Here is a 20763-nt window from a genome sequence, read left to right on the forward strand (position 1 = left end):
TATTATTCTAAGAAACTCCTCTTGTCTGTGACTTTCTCCAACTTCTGGCAAGTGGAGGCTCCCGGTCTCTCTGTGGGATTGCAATGTGTAATTTTAATAATACAGCTACCATGTCCTGGCATACCAAGGTGCTGTGCAAGGAACACAAATTAAGGCGATGTCAGCGAGAAGCCTGCGATGACAGCATGTTGTGAAGCCTTCTAAGCAGTGTACGGTTTCTGTCCTGGGAATGACTTACACATGTTTGTGTTGGGATGGCTTGAACGTACAGGAATGCATGGGACACACAGTGCATACTTACATCTTCTGCCAAGGCTGTGGCACTGTGTATGATGGGCTGCGGGTTCTCCTTCTCGTAGTAATGTAACTTTTCATGGATCTGGAGGGGAAAAGTAAACAAGAAAAAAAAATCATTAAAAAAAAAAACACTCTATGATAAGTCATTATTGATAAGGTTTAGCATAATGCTGACTGTAACAAGGTGAATGATGATACATCTTCAGCATGTAAGGCAACCTGTGTTTAAAGCTGAACTCCAGGCAAACCGCTAAACACAGGGATAAAAAACACATATAGAAGCTGCTTTACCTACCAAAGGGTTTGTGTTTCTGTCTGCGCTAAGATTTACACAGCCCTGCTGCACAGCACAGTCAGGCCTGGCAGGGGTAAAAGTTCTGATTTTACTCTTTGGCAGGTCAGTAGCAATTATAGGTCTTGTCCCTCTCCTAGCCTGTGATTGGACAGTGAAAGAAAAGCAGCACAATAATGAGCTCACCTGTCACTCTGCTATACCCTCCTATGAGCAAGCTGATTGACTGGCTCTTTTTGCGGTTTCTCTCTTCCTCAATTTGAGCTATCAGGTCAAACTGATATACCTAAACTAATTACCTTTACAAAAATACATAAAACAATGTATTGATAATTGTGAAGTTCAGCTTTATTTATTTCTAGACCAACTTATCAGGTACTGCAAACAAGAGACACATAAATACAATTAATTTCCACATATTGGACTGTTACCAGTTCTTCGTCAGTACAAAGTGGTGCTGGATGCATCCCCTGGCAGGTAAGCTTTAGGGCCCCTTTCTAGGCACACGTTTAGCACTCCCCACAGCAAAGGCACAGTATCTGGTGGCAGGTCATGTGGATTTAGGCATATTAGCACACAGAGCAACAAAAAGCTTTACCAAGTGCACTGAGCTAATGTGGCTGAATACACTAATAGCTGAATGTAAAGAAATAAACCACAGTCACAAGACCCCCATTTGCAGCTACTAGGGTTGATAAATGTCTGCAAATCCTAGGATTGCACGACCCTCCTTCTGAGATGGAGTGTTCACTAACAGTTTGGTGATCATTCACAGAGGCACGCCGGTCAGTAGGTCTTGCTAGCCCCAAGAAGAAGCACAATGAAGGTAAATCCAACATAATCCTGTGGTTTGCAAAGTGTTATGCCCTGTACAAGATAGGATTTTCTGACAACAAAACCGTGGATTTTTTTCTGACGGATGTTGGCTCAAACTTGTCTTGCATACAAGCGGTCACACAAATGTTGTCGGAAATTCCGAACGTCAAGAACGCAGCGACGTACAACACGTATGATGAGCCGAGAAAAACGAAGTTCAATAACCAGTGTGGCTCTTCTGCTTGATTCCGAGCATGCGTGGAATTTTGTGCACACAGAATTGTGTACACATGATCGGAATTTCCGACAACGGATTTTGATGTCGGAAAATTTGAAATCTCAAATTTTGTTTGTCGGAAATTCCGACGGAAAATGTCCAATGGAGCCTACACACGGTTGAAATTTCCGACAACAGGCTCCCATCGAACATTTGTTGTCGGAAAATCCTATCGTGTGTACAGGGCATTAGCAGACTGTTAAATCATCTCTAAAATCCTGTGATGCAAAAGTGGAATTTACCATAGAATCAAATGTTTAGACTTTTGTAGAAAATGGCTATTTATTAAACTGCCCATAGAATTGAAATGGACATCACTTAAGCATTCACAATCTGACCACTCTCGAGGAGAACGGTGGGCAGAGCACCCCATATACTTGTAAGGTCAAGTTGTCAAGGTTTCAAGTTTATGCCAACAAAAAAGGAAGGGAGAACACAGGTGGTCTGCTCTAGGAAGAGTTCTGGTGGTTCCAAACGTCTTCCATTTACGGATGATGGAGGCCACTGTGCTCATTGGGACCTTCTATGCCGCAGAAATTTTTCAGTACCCTTCCTCGATCTGTGCCTTGATACAATCCTGTCTCAGAGGTCTACAGAAAATTCCTTGGACTTCATAGCTTGGTTTATGCTCTGACATGCACTTATAACTGTGGGACTTTATATGGACACATCCAAATCATGTCCAATCAACTGAATTTACCACAGGTGGACTCCAATCAAGTTGTAGAAACATCTCAAGGATAATCAGTGGAAACAGAATGCACCTGAGCTCAATTTTGAGTGTCATGGCAAAGGCTATGAATACTTATGTACATGGTATTTTTTTCGTTTTTTTAATTTTAATACATTTTCTAAAATTTTAAACAAACTTCTTTCATGTTGTCATTATGGGGGTACAGTTTGTAGAATTTTGAGGAAAATAATGTATTAAATCCATTTTGGAATAAGGCTGTAACATAACAAAATGTGGAAAAAGCGAAACGCTGTGAATATTTTCCAAATGCACTGTACATCCTCACAGGCTTGTGCCTTTGTCTGCCCCAACCTGGACAGCATGGATCAATGTGATTCTCACAGCTCCCTTTAAAGAATGACCCCTATGGAGGGTGCAGCCCCTCACCTCTCATTCTGGCTCTACCATAAACCCAGCACATACCTGAGCCATTAATGTGCTTGTTTCCTCAAAAATCTGGCCTAGACCACCATTTTAAGTAGTGGCACGGGCTCAAGTTGCCACAGCACATATAATGATATGGAAAGATTGTTGTTAAAATTAATAGTCTGGCAACCGGGTCTTATTAAGAGACTTATTCTTGAAAATGTAACAAATGCATTTTATAAAGTACTTGTTATAATATCATGATACAACTTGCATTCTATTGTTTTTAACTTTGAATCTATTACCTTCTGTTTACCCATGGGTTATTCACATTGATTGGAATTGGGTGGAATTTGAGGTATCTATATGCAGAAACATTGTATGGCCAAAGACAACACTACAAATTATGTTAGTGATTTGTTTCAGTGTGTTTCTGTCACCTGAATAAATTCTTCTACCTTACTCACATAATGGTTTCCGCGTACAAAGGAAAGACATTTTTTTTTTTTTTTTACAAACAGCTCTTGCTTTGCAGCTCAACACAATGGTTGTGTTGCGTTGTGTCGCTGCTCCTTCTCGCAATGCAAGTCAATGGGGTGGATTTACTAATGGCAAATAGACTCTGCACTTCAGAAGTTCAGTTGCATTAATTTTCCCCAGAACTTAGTAAATAATGTGTTAAAGCTTCACCTTGTAAAAAATACCCAATCAGATGCAAGGGGAAAAAAAATTCTGCTTGCACATGATTGGATGATGGAAATCAGCAGAGCTTCACCACATTCACTAAGCTCTGGGGAAAATGACTGCAACTGCAATTGCAAAGTGCACAATCTATTTATCTTTAGTAAATCCACCCCAATGAGCCTACCAACACACTAAAACAATGCACTCTTCATGCAGTTCATAACTTCTCTCAATAGTTGTGAAAGAACTCCTTGAAGTGCTGAGTATCAGCACCTGTAGAGGGAAGAGTAATCTGTAGGTGACTCGTCTCTACGTGTTGTCCATTGCTGGAACTGTTACTGATACATTTTTCCGCAAAGATGGTTCTCATACTTCATTCAGACTTCTAGTCTCGATGTTTTGCTTTTTTTTTTATTTGAACCAGTTACTGTATTCCTATGGACTTCTAATCTTCATGGACTTTCAATTTAAAACAACATTGGGACTGGAAGCCTTTCTGTAGCATGTGAACTGTTGGAAGAGGGAAGATTGAGCAGCAGCATTTCCAGCGAAAAGCCCAGATTACACTTACCTGCTCAAATGCTATTGCTTAAAAGTTTATTCTTTAAAGAGACTCAAATAAACTGACTACAGAGTGTTCCCTCCAGAGGGAAATTTTTGCTTTTCTATTAAAAAAAAAAAAAAAAATATGATCTAAAATGTAAACGTCATACCAAAATTTACTAAAAGGGTAAACGTCCTTCGAAAAACATGATCCCCCACCCTTACAAAGCAAAAGTTGGAATGACAGTACAGGTCTCAGATCATGGTTCCACCATATTCCTAATGCAACCAGCAAGCCATGAGCATTAATACGAAGACACACCCCCACCGCAAGAAGAATCAAGAATATACCCATCTCCCACAGCCAGTAATGGGTGAACTGAACGCAGGTTTTGGGCACTCAGGAGCAGAACCAAATATGAATTTCCCACATCAAATGGTACACACAGACACTCTGTGGTCCTTGCTTCTAGCGACTGGTTTTGGGTGTGGATTCTGTTTCTTATGACCAGTACACTTTAAGGCGTACATTTTTTTTCATCTTGTGAAAGAACCCATATGCGATGCTCCGTTACACCATTACAGATTTAAGTGAAGTGCGAATGAATATAAAAACAGGATATAAAACAGAATCCTTGTTAAAATAAGGTAGACTTTCCATACAGAGCAAGCCACCCTCGTTTATAGACGATTTTAATATGTTATTTAGGATATGGCGGCACTACCGTCCTTGAGGACTCAAGGCATTCGGTAGAGTTCCACCATGGGAAGCACACCAAGTCCCATTTATCATTAGTGTCTGCTGAAGTGTTATAGATGAAGTCAGGTGGAAAGAATGTGTGCTATGCCGATCAAGGCTCAGAATAACGGGGAATATGAGTGCGCTCGGGGCCATGCCACCATATTGCAAAAGCAATCATTTCCAAGAGTGTGTCTGTGGCTACAACACTTTATAGCTCTACCTTCTCCAGGAGATTACCACCTTACCTAGTAAACGTGCCATTATTTCATTTCCACGCATTTTTCTTTCACTTGGCTACTTCCATTATTTCAGTGTGAGCTAGTGATTTCTTGAATCCGGGAGGTATTTGCTCATATTATAAAGTGTGATTTGCCATGCAGGCAGACAGTGATGTAATCAAGGACTACTGTACACCAGTAAGTGTTATGAATGTTAAAGGGAGACTGTCAAGTCACTTCAATGAGAGCCTGGTTGCAGCTATAATTGGAAATTATACAGTCATTTTCTAACATGATTCTCACACATTTATATGCTGTACCATATTTCAGATTTCTCATACATGCAGGTAAACTCTCTACTGGTCATCATTAAGTTAGCTAGCAAAGTCAGCAATAATCATTTAGATTTAGATGTCATAAGCCCACTCACTACAATCTCATATAAGTTTTAACGTGTTAATGTTGGCTTGTTAATGTAATTTCAAAAGTACTTTTTAATATTTTTAATCAGCAACATTTTTAAAATTATACTTGGTGACCTTGCCATGGAGGTCCTGTCACCCTCTCTGAGACTACAAGTGGCCTTTTAAACACACACTAAGGAGGCATGGTCACTGAAAACTAGGGATGAGCCGAACACCCCCCCGGTTCGGTTCGCAGCAGAACATGCGAACAGCCAAAAAATTCATTCAAACAAGCGAACACTGTTAAAGTCTATGGGACACAAACGTGAAAAATCAAAAATGCCAATTTTAAAGGCTTATACGCAAGTTATTGCCATAAAAAGTGTTTGGGGACCCGGGTCCTGCCCCAGGGGACATGTATCAATGCAAAAAAAAGTTTTAAAAAACGGACGTTTTTTCGGGAGCAGTGATTTTAATAATGCTTAAAGTGAAACAATAAAAAATAAATATTCCTTTAAATATTGTGCCTGGGGGGTGTCCTTAGTATGTCTGTAAAGTAGCTTATTTTTCCCATATTTAGAACAACACCACAGCAAAATGACATTTCTAAAGGAAAAATGTAATTTAAAACTACTCGCGGCTGTAATGTATTGTCCCAGCAATATAGATGAAAATCATTGAAACAAATGGCATGGGTTCCATCTTCCCCCCCCAGTCGATTATCAGGCCCTTAGGGTCTGGTATGGATATTAAGGGGAAACCCGCACCCATATTTAAAAAAAAAATGGCGTGGGGTCCCCCAGGCACTATATACTCTGAACAGCAGTATATATACTATAAGGCCTGCCCTATATACTCTGCAGGTGTTGGTGGTACCAGAACACTAAGCCCTCACAGTTACTCTTGGTGGGTGCAGGAATAGGCCCTGCTGTGAAATACTATGTCAAAAATTGTAATTACATGCCCCTGTTAAACAGGGGCAGAAAAATTGGGCCTTGGGTGGTGGTGCCACAACACTTTAAACCCTCACAGATACTCTTGGGCGCAGGAACGGGCCCTGCTGTGAAATACTATGTCAAAATTGTAATTACATGCCCCTGTTAAACAGGTGCAGAAAAATTGGGCCTTGGGTGGTGGTGGAGCCCTAAACCAAAAATATTGTTGGAAGCTAGCATCAAGATTGAGGAGGAATAGCATATTCTGCATAGGCAGTCTTCAAGGGATCCCACATCCATAGCAAATTCAATCAGTTACATAAGCATCAGGTGCTTGATAGCTGCTGATCCAAGACTGATTCATTTTTATGAATGTGAGCCTACCAACGGAGTATGTGGACAGGCGCACTCTTAGATACGTTACAAACACTCCAGCAGCACTGAATGTGTGTTCAGAAAGCACACTGGATGCAGGATAGGCCAGTAGCTCAAATGCATATTGAGCAAGTTCTGGCCAGTGGTCCATCCTCAAGTAGCCGAGTGGATGCTCTGTTGGAAAGGTCTCCAAGTCTGCTCTTGCCCCTAGATATTACTGCACCATGCAATGCAGACGCTGGGAATGGTTGCTTGAACTGATCAGACCTTGGTGCTGAGGACTGAAAAATTGTTTAAAGGCATCGGTCAGTCGGCCACCTTCTCCACCGCTCTTCTTCTGACTGAACAAAGCCTCAGCAACACGTTGTCCAACACCAGGAAATTGTAACCTCCCAGGGTCTGCAAATGCGTTGCACAAACCTTTCTACAAGGTCTCCTGAAGATGTTTCATCCTCTACTCCATCTGCGAAGGCAGGATGAGTTCTGCAACCTTACCTTTGTAACGTGGATCAAGAAGGGTTGGCAACCAGTAATGATCCCTCTCCTTGATACCATGAATCCTAGGGTCCTTTTTCATGCTTTGCAGAATCAGGGAGGCCGTGCAGCGTAAGTTTGCAGAGGCATTCGATTCTGAGTCCTCTGGGTCACTAAGGATCACAAGATCCGTAACTACCTCCTCCTAGCCACATACAACTCCTTGGGTTTCTGGGGACTGAAAACCATCCCTTGAAGACTGCTGCAGAGTGTTATCTTTTACATCCATGCTGACACAATACTCCTCATCCTCCTCTTCTTCCTGTGTGTTTGGCGGGCCCGCAGGAATGCTATCTGGATAAAGGGGGCCTTGAGAGGTAAGGAAGTCCTCCTCTTTCTCCCGCTATTCTGTCTCAAGTGCCCTGTCCATGATTCCACAAAGCATGTGCTCCAACAGGAAGACTAGAGGGACTGTGTCAATAATGCATGCATTGTCACTGCTCACCATCCTTGTGGCCTCCTCAAATGGTGACAGCACAGTGCATGCATGCATCCTTGATCAGTAGCTACTGACGTGGCGAAAAGAAGCCAAGCTCCCCTGACCCTGGTGCCATACTCGCACAGGTACTCATTGATGGCCCTCTGCTGTGTGTGCAGCCGCTGCAGCATTGCCAACATTGAGTTCCACCTGGTGGGCATGTCACAAATGAGGCAGTTGGTGGGCAGGTTGCATTCCATTTGAATGTCAGCCAGCCGAGCACTGGCATTGTATGACCGGCGGAAATGACCACAGACTTTTCTGGCCTGCCTCAGGAGACCTTGTAAATCTGGGTACCTGCTCAAGAACCACTGCACCACCAAATTCAGGATGTGTTCCAAACATGGAACATGGGTCAAGTGTCCCTGTTGGAGGGCGGGGGGAAAGGTTGGTGCCATTGTCGCATACAACCATTCCTGGCTGAAGCTGGCGTGGCGTCAACCACCTCTGAGCCTGCCCCTGCAGAGCTGATAGAATCTCTACCCCAGTGTGGCTCCTGTCCCCTAGGCAGACCAACTCAAGCACCGCATGGCATCTTTTAGCCTGACTGCTTGCATAGCCCCTTGAACTCTTACGGAGCACCGCTGGTTCAGAGGACAAATCTGCAGAACAGGCCATAGATGAAGAAGAGGAGGAGGGGGTGGAGGAGAGAACTGTGACAGAATCACCACTAGCATTTTGGAGGTGTGGTGGGGGAACAAGCTCCAACAACACTGAACCCTGTCCTGCATCCTTCCCAGTTGCCAGCAGTGTTACCCAGTGCGCCTTTGAAGGAAAGGTAACATCCCTGCCCATGCCTTCTGCATCATGAGTCAGCGGTAATATGCACCTTACTGTTGACCGCCCTGTCCGAGGCCCAAACATTGCCTTCCACATGCTGCTAGAGAGCCGGAATGGCCTTCTGTGAAAAGAAATGGCGTTTTGGAATCTGCCACTGAGGTACAGCACATTCCACAAATTCACAAAAGGGGGCAGAGTCTACCAGCTGAAAAGGCAGCAGTTGCAGTGCTAGCAATTTGGCCAAGCTAGATTTAGATGCTGAGCATGTGGATGGCTGGGACCGAATTTCTTTTTACGGTTCAGCAACTGGGGTAGGGAAATTTGCCTGCTAAAATCAGATGGTGGTGTACTGCTAGCAGATTGGCTGCAAGTACTTGGGACACCTATTGCTATACCTTCATTCCTCTCAGTACAGGTTTTTGAGAAGACTGGAGGTATAGTAGGGTTGGAGATCCCAGATGAGGAGCAAAAAAGAAGTCCACCTTTTTCTTTGATGTGGGTCTTTGAAGTGCTGTTGCCAACGGACTGCATGGCAGGTTGTCATGTGATCAGCTTCGGACATAGGTTGCAAACAGCAACGGTGCGATTTGCTGCACACGTGTCAAAAAAGGCCCACACTAAGGAACTTTTAAAACTCAGCAGGGAGTCAGCAGCGCCCTACACCTGCGGAGCTCTGCTGTGTGAGATGCAATAGGGTGGCTGCCCTTAAGATGCCCCCTAGAGGACATCCTGCCTCGTTGGAGTTGTGCCTCTCCTCCTTCTCCTCTCCTCTCTCAGGCACCCAAGTACAGTCAGTGATCTCATCATCCCCTCCCTCCTCGTCACTGGAGCAAACTTGGCAGAACATGACTGCCAGTTTCTTGTCCTTCTTAGGCACCCCCTCCCTCTATGCTCACGTTACTCCCTTCCTGAAACTGGGAACCAACATCGGAGCTTTCAAATCGCTGCGCATCCTCCAGCAGCATGTACCCAACACTGTGGTCGAATAGTTCTGGGGACTCCTCTGTGCATGATGGCGGGGCTATGGAAGGAGTGACTGTAGACAAGCAACTGGTGGAATAGGCCGCAAGCTGCTATGGAAGGCAAACTACTCTGAGCCTGGGTGACAGAGGATGAGGAGGATGAGGACGGCTTTGTTATCCACTCCAACAACTCTTCTGCATGTTCTGGCTCAACATGGCCAGCAGCAGAAAAAAAGGACACGTGTGCCCCATGGCCACCTGTAGAGGATGCACCATGTCCACGACCAGCACTGTTGACTGTAGACACAGAGGCTGCTTGCAGCGCATTATGGGGCGTTCCGCGGCGCTCTAATTTGCCACGAAAACCCCATAATGTTCGATCTTCAGAGAACAGGCGAACACCCGATGTTCGAGTCGAACTTATGTTCGACCCGAACATCAAGCTCATCCCTACCGAAAACCTGCCCTGAGAAATGCCATGCAGACATAGCTCAAGGTACAGGCACAGGTAGCAGCTGCAAAGAGGCTGCAAGGTATCCACAGCAGTCAGATGTATCAAAGGATGAAAAAGATGATGCAAAGTATTTTAATTAAAAGGCAATTATTTGTGTTTCACAGTGCTTTAGCAAACTAAAAGTCAATCATGTAGGGCTTATTCACATCAGAGCTGTCTGCTGTGGTGCGTTTAACAAACATGCCTTATTTTGGGCATTTTGTTAAGGCAGCCCGCCTATTTTTTTTTAATGGGCTGCCTAACACAGTACCACAGAACAAAGATAAGACCTATTACATTTTTGCATTACAGTGCTGTACAACACATGTGTAAGGTGTATTGGGTGCAGCAGAGTGGCCCTTAGGAATTACATCTACTTTAACCCTTTTGCTGCCAGAGTCGTTTTTTGCAGTTTTTTTTCCACACATTTAAAAAATTATTTTTTCAGAAAACAACAAAAACATTATATATTTTCTGAAAGGAGACACCCTAGAGAATAAAATAGTGGTAGTTCCAATTTTTTATGTTGCACAATATTAGCGCAAACATCTAGGAAACCCAAAATTTCTGCAAAAAATATACTGAAGTTAATTTTAAGGCACACAAACGTGATAAACTATCCAATTGTTGGGAAAATTTAAAAGATGAGGTTGCACTAAGTAAACAGATACCAAACATGTCAAACCTTAAAGTAGCTGTACCCAAAAAAAAAAAAAAAAGGAGATCCTGTTACCTTATAGCAGATTAAACAGCACAGTGCATGTTCTGTCTAATCTGTTCCTCTCTAAGCTGTAAAAAACCTTGTTGATCCTGCCTGTTCCTGTGTCCTCCTTAGTGTGCTGACCACTGGAATCATGGCTGCTGATCCATGAATACTGTGGTTAGTTTACATGACTCTGTCATCCTGCTGTTCTCCTCTCTCTCCCCCTCCCTCCTTGCCTGTCAGCTCCTGTGTATGTGAGCCGTCTCCCCTCCCCTCCCCTCCCCCCCCCCTGCCACTATTAGTAGCTGGCAGTAAAGGTAAAGAAAGATTACTGCCAGGCCCTCTGTTCTATCAATCTATCCTACACTGTGTAAATGTTTTTATAAAGCGATGCCAGTAAATACCTAATCTCTAATCTTTTAAGGCCGGTCTCGTGACCTCCGGCAGCTCTCCTTCCCCATCTAAGGGTTACAGTGGGAGGGGCTAAGTGGCCAACACAGCGGTCATGTAACCTCCCCGGCTGATGTCAGGGAGGGATCTCGGCCCCTTCCGCTGTAGCTCTTAGATCCGAGGAGGAGAGCGGCCGCTGGTCATGTGACATAAAAGATCAGAGATTAGGCATTTACAGGCATCGGTTTATCAAAACATTTATACAGTGGGGGAGAGGGAAAAAGAGGAGAGCAGCGGGATGACAGAGTCACATAAACTGACCACAGTAATCATGGCTCAGCAGCCCCTTCTATTTCTGTATGTGGATGATAGCGCTGTAATTATTTTAAAAAAAAAACATCTAAAATACCCTTTTTCCTAATTAATATACAGCTGTCACATGACCCAGCTCTTTCCCAGCCTGTCTGTAGGGAAACAGTGACTGGAGGAGCTTCTAGTCCTCTGCTACTGGTTACGTTTAAAAAAAAAAAAAAAAAAAAAAAAAGAAAAACAGACTTTGGAATACAGAGTAAAAATAAATAATTAATATCAATAAACATTTACATTGTCTATTATGCACCATTTATGGTTAGTCTTTTATGATGTGGGTTTAATGACACTTTAACCACTTAATAACCAGCCCATAGCCAAATGAAGGCTACAGGGCGGTTTGTTAACTCTGGGAGGGCGTCCAGGGACGTCCTCCCGGAGAATCGTTCCCGCGCACCCGCTGGGGTGCGCACACGGGAACATCTGTGCTCGCCGGGTTCATGGGACCCGGCGCTACACGGATCACGGTAAAGGGCCAATGACAGCGGCCCTTTACCATGTGATCACTCCATCCAATGACGGAGCGATCACAAATGTCAACAAAACTGTGAAACGGGGTCATCACAAGTTTATTACTCTCCTCTCCTCACACCGATGCAGCGTGAGAGGAGAGGAGAGCTGATCGTGTGCCAAACTGAGGTTTATCATTCTAGCAGTGCCCAATAGTGCCACAACAGTGCCATCTGTCACCTGTACCACCTATGCCACACCAGTGCCACCTCTGTGCCACACCAGTGCTACCACAGCCACACCAATGCCACTACAGTGCACACCAGTGCCCATCAGTGCCACCTGTGCCCATCAGTGCTCATCTGCGCCACTGCAGTGCCACATCAGTGCCGCCTGTGCCCACCAGTGCCACCTGTGTGCTAATCAGTGCCACCAGAGCCACACCAGTGCCACTACAGTGCACACCAGTGCCCATCAGTGCCACCTGTGCCCATCAGTGCCACCTGTGCCCATCAGTGCCACCTGCGCCACTGCAGTGCCACATCAGTGCCGCCTGTACCCACCAGTTCCACCACAGTGCTCTGCAGTGCAGCCTCATCAGCCACCAGTATGGCAAAAAAATATTTTACTAGCGAGGAGGCCTACCAGCGTCTAAGCATGACCGATGAGAGCAGCTGGGAGCTCTCTGAGTCTCAGTCCGTTTCCGATTCGGCCTATGAACCCGTGATAAGCAGCGGTTCTGATACAGAATTGGAAGAGGAATGTGTGCCTGTGAAAAGAAGGCATTCTGGCGTGGAGCCGCAGCCTACTACCAGCAGCTCAGGGCCATCCACCTCGTGAGCAGTGCCGTCCACCTCGAGAGCAGTGCCGTCCACCTCGAGAGCAGAGCCACTACAACAAAGGCCAGGCACCAGTAGGGTGTCATCCCAGCCCCAAAGGGATAGGGGCCATGCCAGCCTTCCTTTTGCCCTTCAAAACCCCCTGTGGCTTCCCCCTAATTCCGGAGCAGCAAATATCCCCCCTTTCACCGCCCAGCCAGGTGTCCAGGTGAACATCGATGATTTTGCCATGCTTGATTTTTTTCATTTGATTTTCACCGAAGACTTACTATCATCCATTGTGGCCCAGTGCAACCTCTACGCACAGCAGCACATAGTAAGCAACCCTGGCTCTAGTTACGCCTGTCCCTTTGAGTGGGGAGAACTAACCGTAGAGGAATTCAAAATTTTCTTAGGCCTAACTTTTACTATGGGACTCACAAAAAAAACAATTGTACTCCTATTGGTCTACCAAACCCATCCACCACATGCCACTCTTCTCATCCCTTATGCCAAGATCCAGATACCTAATGATTATGCGGTTCCTCCACTACAATCACAATACCCAGTGCCCTCCCCGAAATGACCCAGCTTTTGACAAACTATTTAAAATTCAGCCACTGCTAAATTATTTCTCTGAAAAATTTCCCCAGGTTATACACCCCCGAACAGAATATTTCCGTGGATGAGTCCCTTGTAAAATTTTCAGGCAGGCTGGGCATCAAACAATTCATCCCCAGCAAAAGGGCCTGATATGGGGTAAAATGTACAAACTTTGCGACCGAGCCACGGGGCACATCTACGCCTTCCTGGTGTACGAAGGGAAGGACTCCCAACTGCATCCCCCTGAATGCCCAGAGTACATTGGAGCCAGCAGAAGAGTGGTCTGGGAGCTTGTCTATTCACTCCTTGGAAAGGGATACCATCTTTATGTGGATAATTTTTATACCAGCTTGCCCCTCTTCCGCAATCTTCATCAGAGAGACACCCCAGCATGTGGTACAGTAAGAGCCAATAGAAAGGGCTTCCCACAAAAACTTGTCAATGAAAGGCTACGAGGGGAGATGACATCTTTGCGGAACCAGGAGCTATTGGCTGTCAAGTGGAGGGACAGACGAAACGTCCACATGCTGACGACAATTCATAATGACACCTACGTGAAAGTCCCTAGAAGAAACGGCCCAGTCCAGAAACCAGCTTGCGTTTACGATTATAATTTGTTTATGGGGGGAGTGGACTTCAATGATCAGATGATTGAACCCTACCTTCCCACAGGAAAATCCTGCCACTGGTATAAAAAAAGTGTCCATTTATTTTTTCAGTTTGGCCATGTATAACACTTATGTTATTTACCAAAAATCTACAGAGAACCCCGTATCCTATCTCCACTACCAAGAAGAAGTTATTTCCACCCTTTTGTACCCTGAAAGCCCACCAGAAACTATTCGCTCTGATTCCATGAGCAGACTCCACGAGCGCCACTTTCCTGACAAAATCCCCCCCCCCCCCCCCCGTGAAACAGGCCCGCAGACGTCAAAAGAAATGCCGGGTGTGCTCCAGTGGAGGAATTAGAAGAGACACCACGTATTATTGTCCCGACTGTCCTTCCCAACCAGGCCTCTGTATAGTTGAATGTTTCCGCCATTACCATACTTCTCTACATTATTAGGGAAGTATGGTAAACGTAATTTTCATTTCCTGTCATTTTCCTCCACACCCCTTATGCCACTGCACTGAAATGTACATACCTCTGCCTTCTCCGGAACCGACCCTGGCCTGTTATATGACCAAGCTTTTGCCTAATGTTAAACATACCTCTGCATTCTCCGGAACCGACCCTGGCCTGTTATACGACCAAGCTTCAGTCTAACACTAAATATACTTCTGCCTTCTCCGGAACTGACCCTGGCCTGTTATACGACCACGCTTCTGCCTAACGCTAAACTGTACCTACCTCTGCCGGCTCTGGAACTGACCCTGGACTGTTTGACCACGTTTTTTGCCTGCCTCTTGGATTGATCTTTTACCCTGCTATGCTAGTAGGAACACAGGGGTCTGACATATGTGAGGGGTTCCAGAATTGTTTTTCTGGATGAAGAAAATTGATTTTTTAGTTTTCTCATTCCCAGATTAGGGTCTGGAGACTCGGAGGCTTCAAAGAGATTTGGGTGGGAAAAGCCTCTACCCCTGTCCCCATTCTTTCCTGGCCTGCTACTTGGACCGTGTTAGTGCTTACTACCAGGACCAATATTTTGGCACTGCTGGCAACGTCTCTACTTGCACTGACCCTGGACTGTATATGGACAGTATCCCTGCCTGTACTGACTATGGACAATATTCCTGCCTGCTGCCTGGACAATTTCATTCAGTGTCGCTGACCACTTCCCTGCCTGCTGCCTGGATCAGGGCTCTCCTCCTGTGGACAATTGCACTACTAAAATCACAGGTAATCTTTTGTTTACCCTTTACTCTGCAGAATGTATTTTAGGGTGTAATTCTTGGTATGTACATGCTGTGTTAGAAATATGAAGGGCCTTCAAAAATGTGATAGATTGTAAGGAAATTGGATGCGTAATTTATGTCCCTAGAACACCTGATGGTGCTTCTTGAATGTTGGGCCTCTATGTGGCCAGGCTGTGTAAAAGTCTCACACATGTGGTATCGCCATACTCAGGAGGAATATCAGAATATATTTTGGGGTGACATTTTTGCTATGTACATGCTATGTGTTGGAAATATCTTATAAATGGACAACTTTGTGTTAAAAAAAAAATGTGTTTTCATTTTTTTCCACATTTTCCAAAAACCTCTGGAAAAAAATGAACCGTTCCAAAGACTCATTATGCCTCATAGATTATACGTTGGGGTGTTTGCTTTCCAAAATGGGGTCACATTGTGGGCGCTTCCATTGTCCTGGTGCTCCAGGGCCTTCAAAAGTGTAATAGGTGGTTGAGAAATGAGATGTGTAGTTGCTCCTAGAACGCCTGAAGGGGCTACTTCAATGTTGGGCCTCTGTATGTGGCCAGGCTATGTAAAAGTCTCACACATGTGGTATTGCCATACTCAGGAGGAGCAGCAGAATATATTTTGGGGTTTCATTTGTGGACTGTATATGCCATGTGAGAGAAATAACCTGTTATAATGACAATTTGGAGTGAAAAAAAATTAAAAATAAAAAAAATCTTCATTTTGCAAAGAATTGTGGGAAAAAATGACAACTTCAAAAAACTAACTGTGCCTTGTACTAACTACCTTGGAATGTCCACTTTCCAAAAAGGGGTCATTTGGGGGGTATTTGTACTTTACTGGCTTGTTAGGGTCTCAAGAAATGAGATGAAATGAGTGGCACCATAGCTTGTAGAACCTATAACTTTCACACAGACTAAATAATACCCACTAATTTGGGTTATTTTTACCAAAGATTAAGAAAGAGTATACATTTTTGGCCAAATTTATGAAGAAAAATTCCTTATTTGCAAAAATTTTTTAACAGAAATGAAGACAAAATGCATTTTTTTAAACAAAATTTTCGGTATTTTTCATTTATAGCACAAAAAATAAAAAACCCAGAGGTGATCAAATGCCACCAAAAGAAAGCTCTATTTGTGTGAAAAAAAAGGACGAAAATTTCATATGGGTACAGTGTTGCATGACTGAGTAATTGTGATTCAAATTGTGAGAGCACTAAAAGATGTAAATTGGTCTGGTTATTAAGGGGGTTTAAGTGCCCAGTGGTCAAGTAGTTAATGTTGATTGAGAGAGTTTAGTTCTGCTGTAGGCTGGTATTATGCATTTTTTTCTGGCCCCACCCACCAGCACTTCTATGAGCAGCTAAGAATAACAAATCCAATAGTTGCTCAGACTTTCACTGGAAACAGTTAAATGTGTATTTTGGTTCCTGGGAACTCTATTCTGATTTCTTAAAGAATGCTGGTGGCCCACATACAATCTCATTATTGTCTGGCAGAGAGAAATGTATTACAAGAAATACAGGATGAAGATGACAGCATTTTGTTACTGTGATTACATTACCAGAGCCTGCCAGGAAAACCTTTAACAACACCACAGTCAGCAGCCCGAGATTTCCTTGCTATCAGCTCCACACAATGTGAAATAATTGGGTATTAATCCCACTCCTTATTGCTTCTAGACAGCACATGAATACTTTTTCTTCTCAGTTTTAGTTTTTGGCATTGTATACTTTCCAAAGAAGAATGAAAGCAGAAAGTTGGAAGACAAAAGCGTTAAGAAAAAGGCAATGCAGCAACTAAAAAAGAAAAAAAATTAATGACCGAAGTGCCAGTGAGATACACTCAACAGGCTGCTTAATGGCACCACTGAGGTCAGGGTTATTAGACGACAACTTGGTAGGCCAGCAATTTAAAGGTACACTCTATTCAAACATGAAGGACCTATGCAGACAAGTGCATTATAGTAATGAGTGGTAAAATGACATGCATGTATAAGCAATGTATAAGCAAGTAATGGCCTCCAAACACGAGAACCCAAAAGGTACTTAGGGATTTCAGGGAATTTCTACATACTCTTTCCTAAATCCATCATACTGAATGTTAGTGATCTCACTGTGCATTGTTTAGCCCATACCCATACATATATACCTTTGGTTGCATCTTGTTCATCTAGGGATGCCATACTCAGAGTATGTTGTTTTCTAATAGAAAACCCCCCTCCTGAAAAAGCATATCTGCAAAACGCGTTGAGATAGAGATATTGGCTATAAACAGCCCGTCTGGCCCGCTTTGTTCCTCATTACCCCTCGATCTGTTTTCCAGGGAGCCTTTAGCCAGGGACGTTAGCACACATCTAGTAGTTTTGCCGTACAGTGACCAGACTATAGATATGGGTTTACACACTCTACCGCACGTTATTACACCCCAATATCAAAAGAAACCCTGTGAGGCCCTTCTTTTTCTATAGAGACATTATTTCAGTTGGAACAAGCTAGCAATGCATCTTTTTACAGCAACCAAACTCCCCATAGCTAGGGCCTGGAAATCTCCTGTTCTTAGTTTTGAAGCAGTGAAACATCATATGAACAATATTATAAAGAGAAATTTACATCTATTTTGTCGGACTCTCGTGATAAATTTCTTTGCGTTTGGCAGCCTTGGATAGCATACGCACATCCTTCGTGTTTTGACCATCATCTCTTAACAATCTAACACTCCAAGACCTCGCCCTTTTCTCCTTCTCTATTCCCTCCTGATTTACTTCCCTCTCCTCCCACTTGTGTTTTTCCTTACTCCTTTCTGGCTTAACCAAGTACTACTCCAGTTGTCAGGCCTAACTTTGGCTCTGATAGTTATTAGATAATTGAAGACTAGAGCTAAATGTCACTGACTTTTGACTTGTTCCTCACCATGATTTTCTGGATCGCACCATCTTAGTTCCTGATAGAACTCTGGTTATTACTTGTATTGTATTTGCACTTTTTTGGCGATGCACAAGTCAAATCAATGGTCCTTTTGTGTGCAATTCAGTTTTCTCTAGAAAATTAACAGTAATAAAATAAACCCCAATAAAATCTTTAAGTACCTTCTGGGTTCCCTTGTTTGGAAGCCATTATTTGGTAAAATTACACCCCAACACACCTAGGCAGAGCACCACAAAATAGGTGCATTATGACTTGTGTTCCCTGGGCAGTTAATTTTAAACGTACAGACTTCATTACCCCCAAAAATGTTTAAATAATCCAAATGTAGCGGAGAAGTGTAAAACTTTTTTCCAACTTATGCAATTTCCAACTTTTAGATGTCTTCTTGTGTTTCTTACATGGCTCTTGCAACTGGTTAGGACAACTGAAACAAGCCAAAACCTTCTGTTATTGGATTTTTTGTATCCCTATTGAGTCCAGTATATATGTTGATTAACAAATATTTTAAGCCCTGATGAAGCCCATGGAACCCCTCAAATGTGTTGGGTTGTCTTTTTCTCAGCTATATACAGTGCCTTGAAAAAGTGTTCATACCCATTGAAATTTGGGATTTTATGTGATAGACCAACACAAAGTGGCACATAATTGTGAAGTTGAAGGAAAATGATAAATGTTTTTTTAACATTTTATACAATATCTGAAAAGTATGACATGCATTTTTATTTAGCCCCCTTTACTTTATCCCCAACTAAAGTCTAGTGGAACCAATTGTCTTCATAAGTCGCCTAATTAGTAATTAGTAAATAGAGTCCACCTGTGTGTAATTTAATCTCAGTATAAATACTGTTCTTTGAAGGCAGAGGAACATACCAGACAGCTCAGGAATAAAGTTGTGGAGAGGTTTAAAGCAGGGTTAGGTTATAAAAAAATATCCCAAGCTTTGAACACTGTTCAAGCCATCATCCAAAAATGGAAAGAGTATGGCACAACTGCAAACCTACCAAGACATGGCCGTTAACCTAAACTGATAGGCCGGGTAAAGAGAGCATTAATCAGAGAAGCAGCCAAAAGGCCCATGGAAACTCTGGAGGAGCTGCAGAGATCCACAGCTCAGGTGGGAGAATTTGTCCACAGGACAACTATTAGTTGTGCACTCCACAAATCTGGCCTTTATAGAAGAGTGGCAAGAATGCCATTGTTGAAAGAAAGCCATAACAGCAAACATGTAGAAGAAGGTGCTCTGGTCAGACCAGACCGAAATTGAACTTTTTGGCCTAAAAGCAAAACGCTAAGTGTGGCAGAAAACTAGCACTGCACATCAGCCTAAAGATACCATCCCCACCGTAAAACATGGTGGTGGCAGCATCATGTTGTGGGGATGCTTTTCTTCATTAGGGACAAGGAAGCTGGTCAGAGTTGATGGGAAGATGGAAGGAGTCAAATACAGGGGAATCTTAAAAGAAAACCTGTTGTTATGCCTCGTACACACGGTCGGACTTTCTGGGAAGCTAGGTCCGACGTACTTGCCACCTGACTTCTGGTGGACTACCGCCAGACTTTCTGAACGGACGGACTTGCCTACACACGACCGGACTTTCCGGCAGACTAGGTCCGCCGGTCTTCCCGACGGACTTTCGCCGGAGTTACGGCGGACTTTCCGAATGAACGGACTTGCCCACACACGGCCAAGTCCGTTCATTTTGAACGTGACCCAGGTACAACGGGACTAGAAAAGGAAGTCAATCTCACCACTTTTATCGGCGAGATTGACACCTTGCTAGTCCCGTCGCGGGGCATGGCAGGCCCTTAGGTCTGGTATGGATTTTAAGGGGAACCCCCTACGCCAAAAAAAGGCGTGGGGTCCCCCCAAAATCCTTACCAGCCCCCGATCCGAGCATGCAGCCCGGCCGGTCAGGAAAGGGGGTGGGGACGAGCGAGCGGCCCCCCTCCTGAACCGTACCAGGCCGCATGCCCTCAACATGGGGGGGTGCTTTGGGGGAGGGAGGCGCCCTGCAGCCCCCCCACCCCAAAGCACCTTGTCCCCATGTTGATCAGGACAAGGACCTCTTCCCGACAACCCTGGCCGTTGGTTGTCGGGATCTGTGGGCGGGGGGCTTATCGGAATCCGGGAACCCCCTTTAATAAGGGGGCCCCCAGATCCCGGCCCCCCACCCTATGTGAATGAGTATGGGGTACATGGTACCCCTACCCATTCACCTAGGGAAAAAGTGTCAATAAAAAAACACACTGCACAGGTTTTTAAAATAATTTATTAGACAGCTCTGGGGTCTTCTTCCGGCTTCAGGGGTCTCTCCGGTTCTTCTCCGCGCTCTCCGGGTCTTCTGCCGGGCTCCTCCGCTATCTTCTGCTCTTTTGCAGCTCTTTTGTTAGCAGGGGCCCGGACTTCTGCCTTCCGCCTTCTCTTCTTCTTCAGATGTTGACACGACGGTCTCTCTGGCTGGACTGCTCTCTGAGTGCTCCGCTGTGACTTATATAGGCGGAGACCCCGCCTCCTTATGCCGTCACAGTCCCTGGGCATGCTGGGACTGTGACGGCATAAGGGGGCGTGGTCTCCGCCTATATAAGTCACAGCAGAGAGCTCAGAGAGCAGTCCAGCTGGAGAGACCGACCGATCACTCGTCCCCACCCCCTTTCCTGACCGGCCAGGCTGCGTGCTCGGATAGAGGTCTGGCATGGACTTTGGGGGGA

The 20763-nt window shown here is 44.4% G+C and overlaps 1 protein-coding gene across 1 annotated transcript in view; it reads right to left on the reverse strand.

The window, feature by feature from the left end:
* The window catches only part of MPP7 (MAGUK p55 scaffold protein 7), a gene marked incomplete in the record, with an annotated part of 615576 nt that overhangs the window by 277538 nt on the left and 317275 nt on the right, over window positions 1-20763 (reverse strand). The window contains 1 exon segment of the mRNA XM_073629838.1: window positions 302-379. Coding sequence (XP_073485939.1) covers window positions 302-379 — 78 coding nt within the window.

Source organism: Aquarana catesbeiana, linkage group LG05 (genome assembly GCF_042186555.1).
Source record: "Aquarana catesbeiana isolate 2022-GZ linkage group LG05, ASM4218655v1, whole genome shotgun sequence".
NCBI classification, from domain to species: Eukaryota; Metazoa; Chordata; class Amphibia; order Anura; family Ranidae; genus Aquarana; species Aquarana catesbeiana.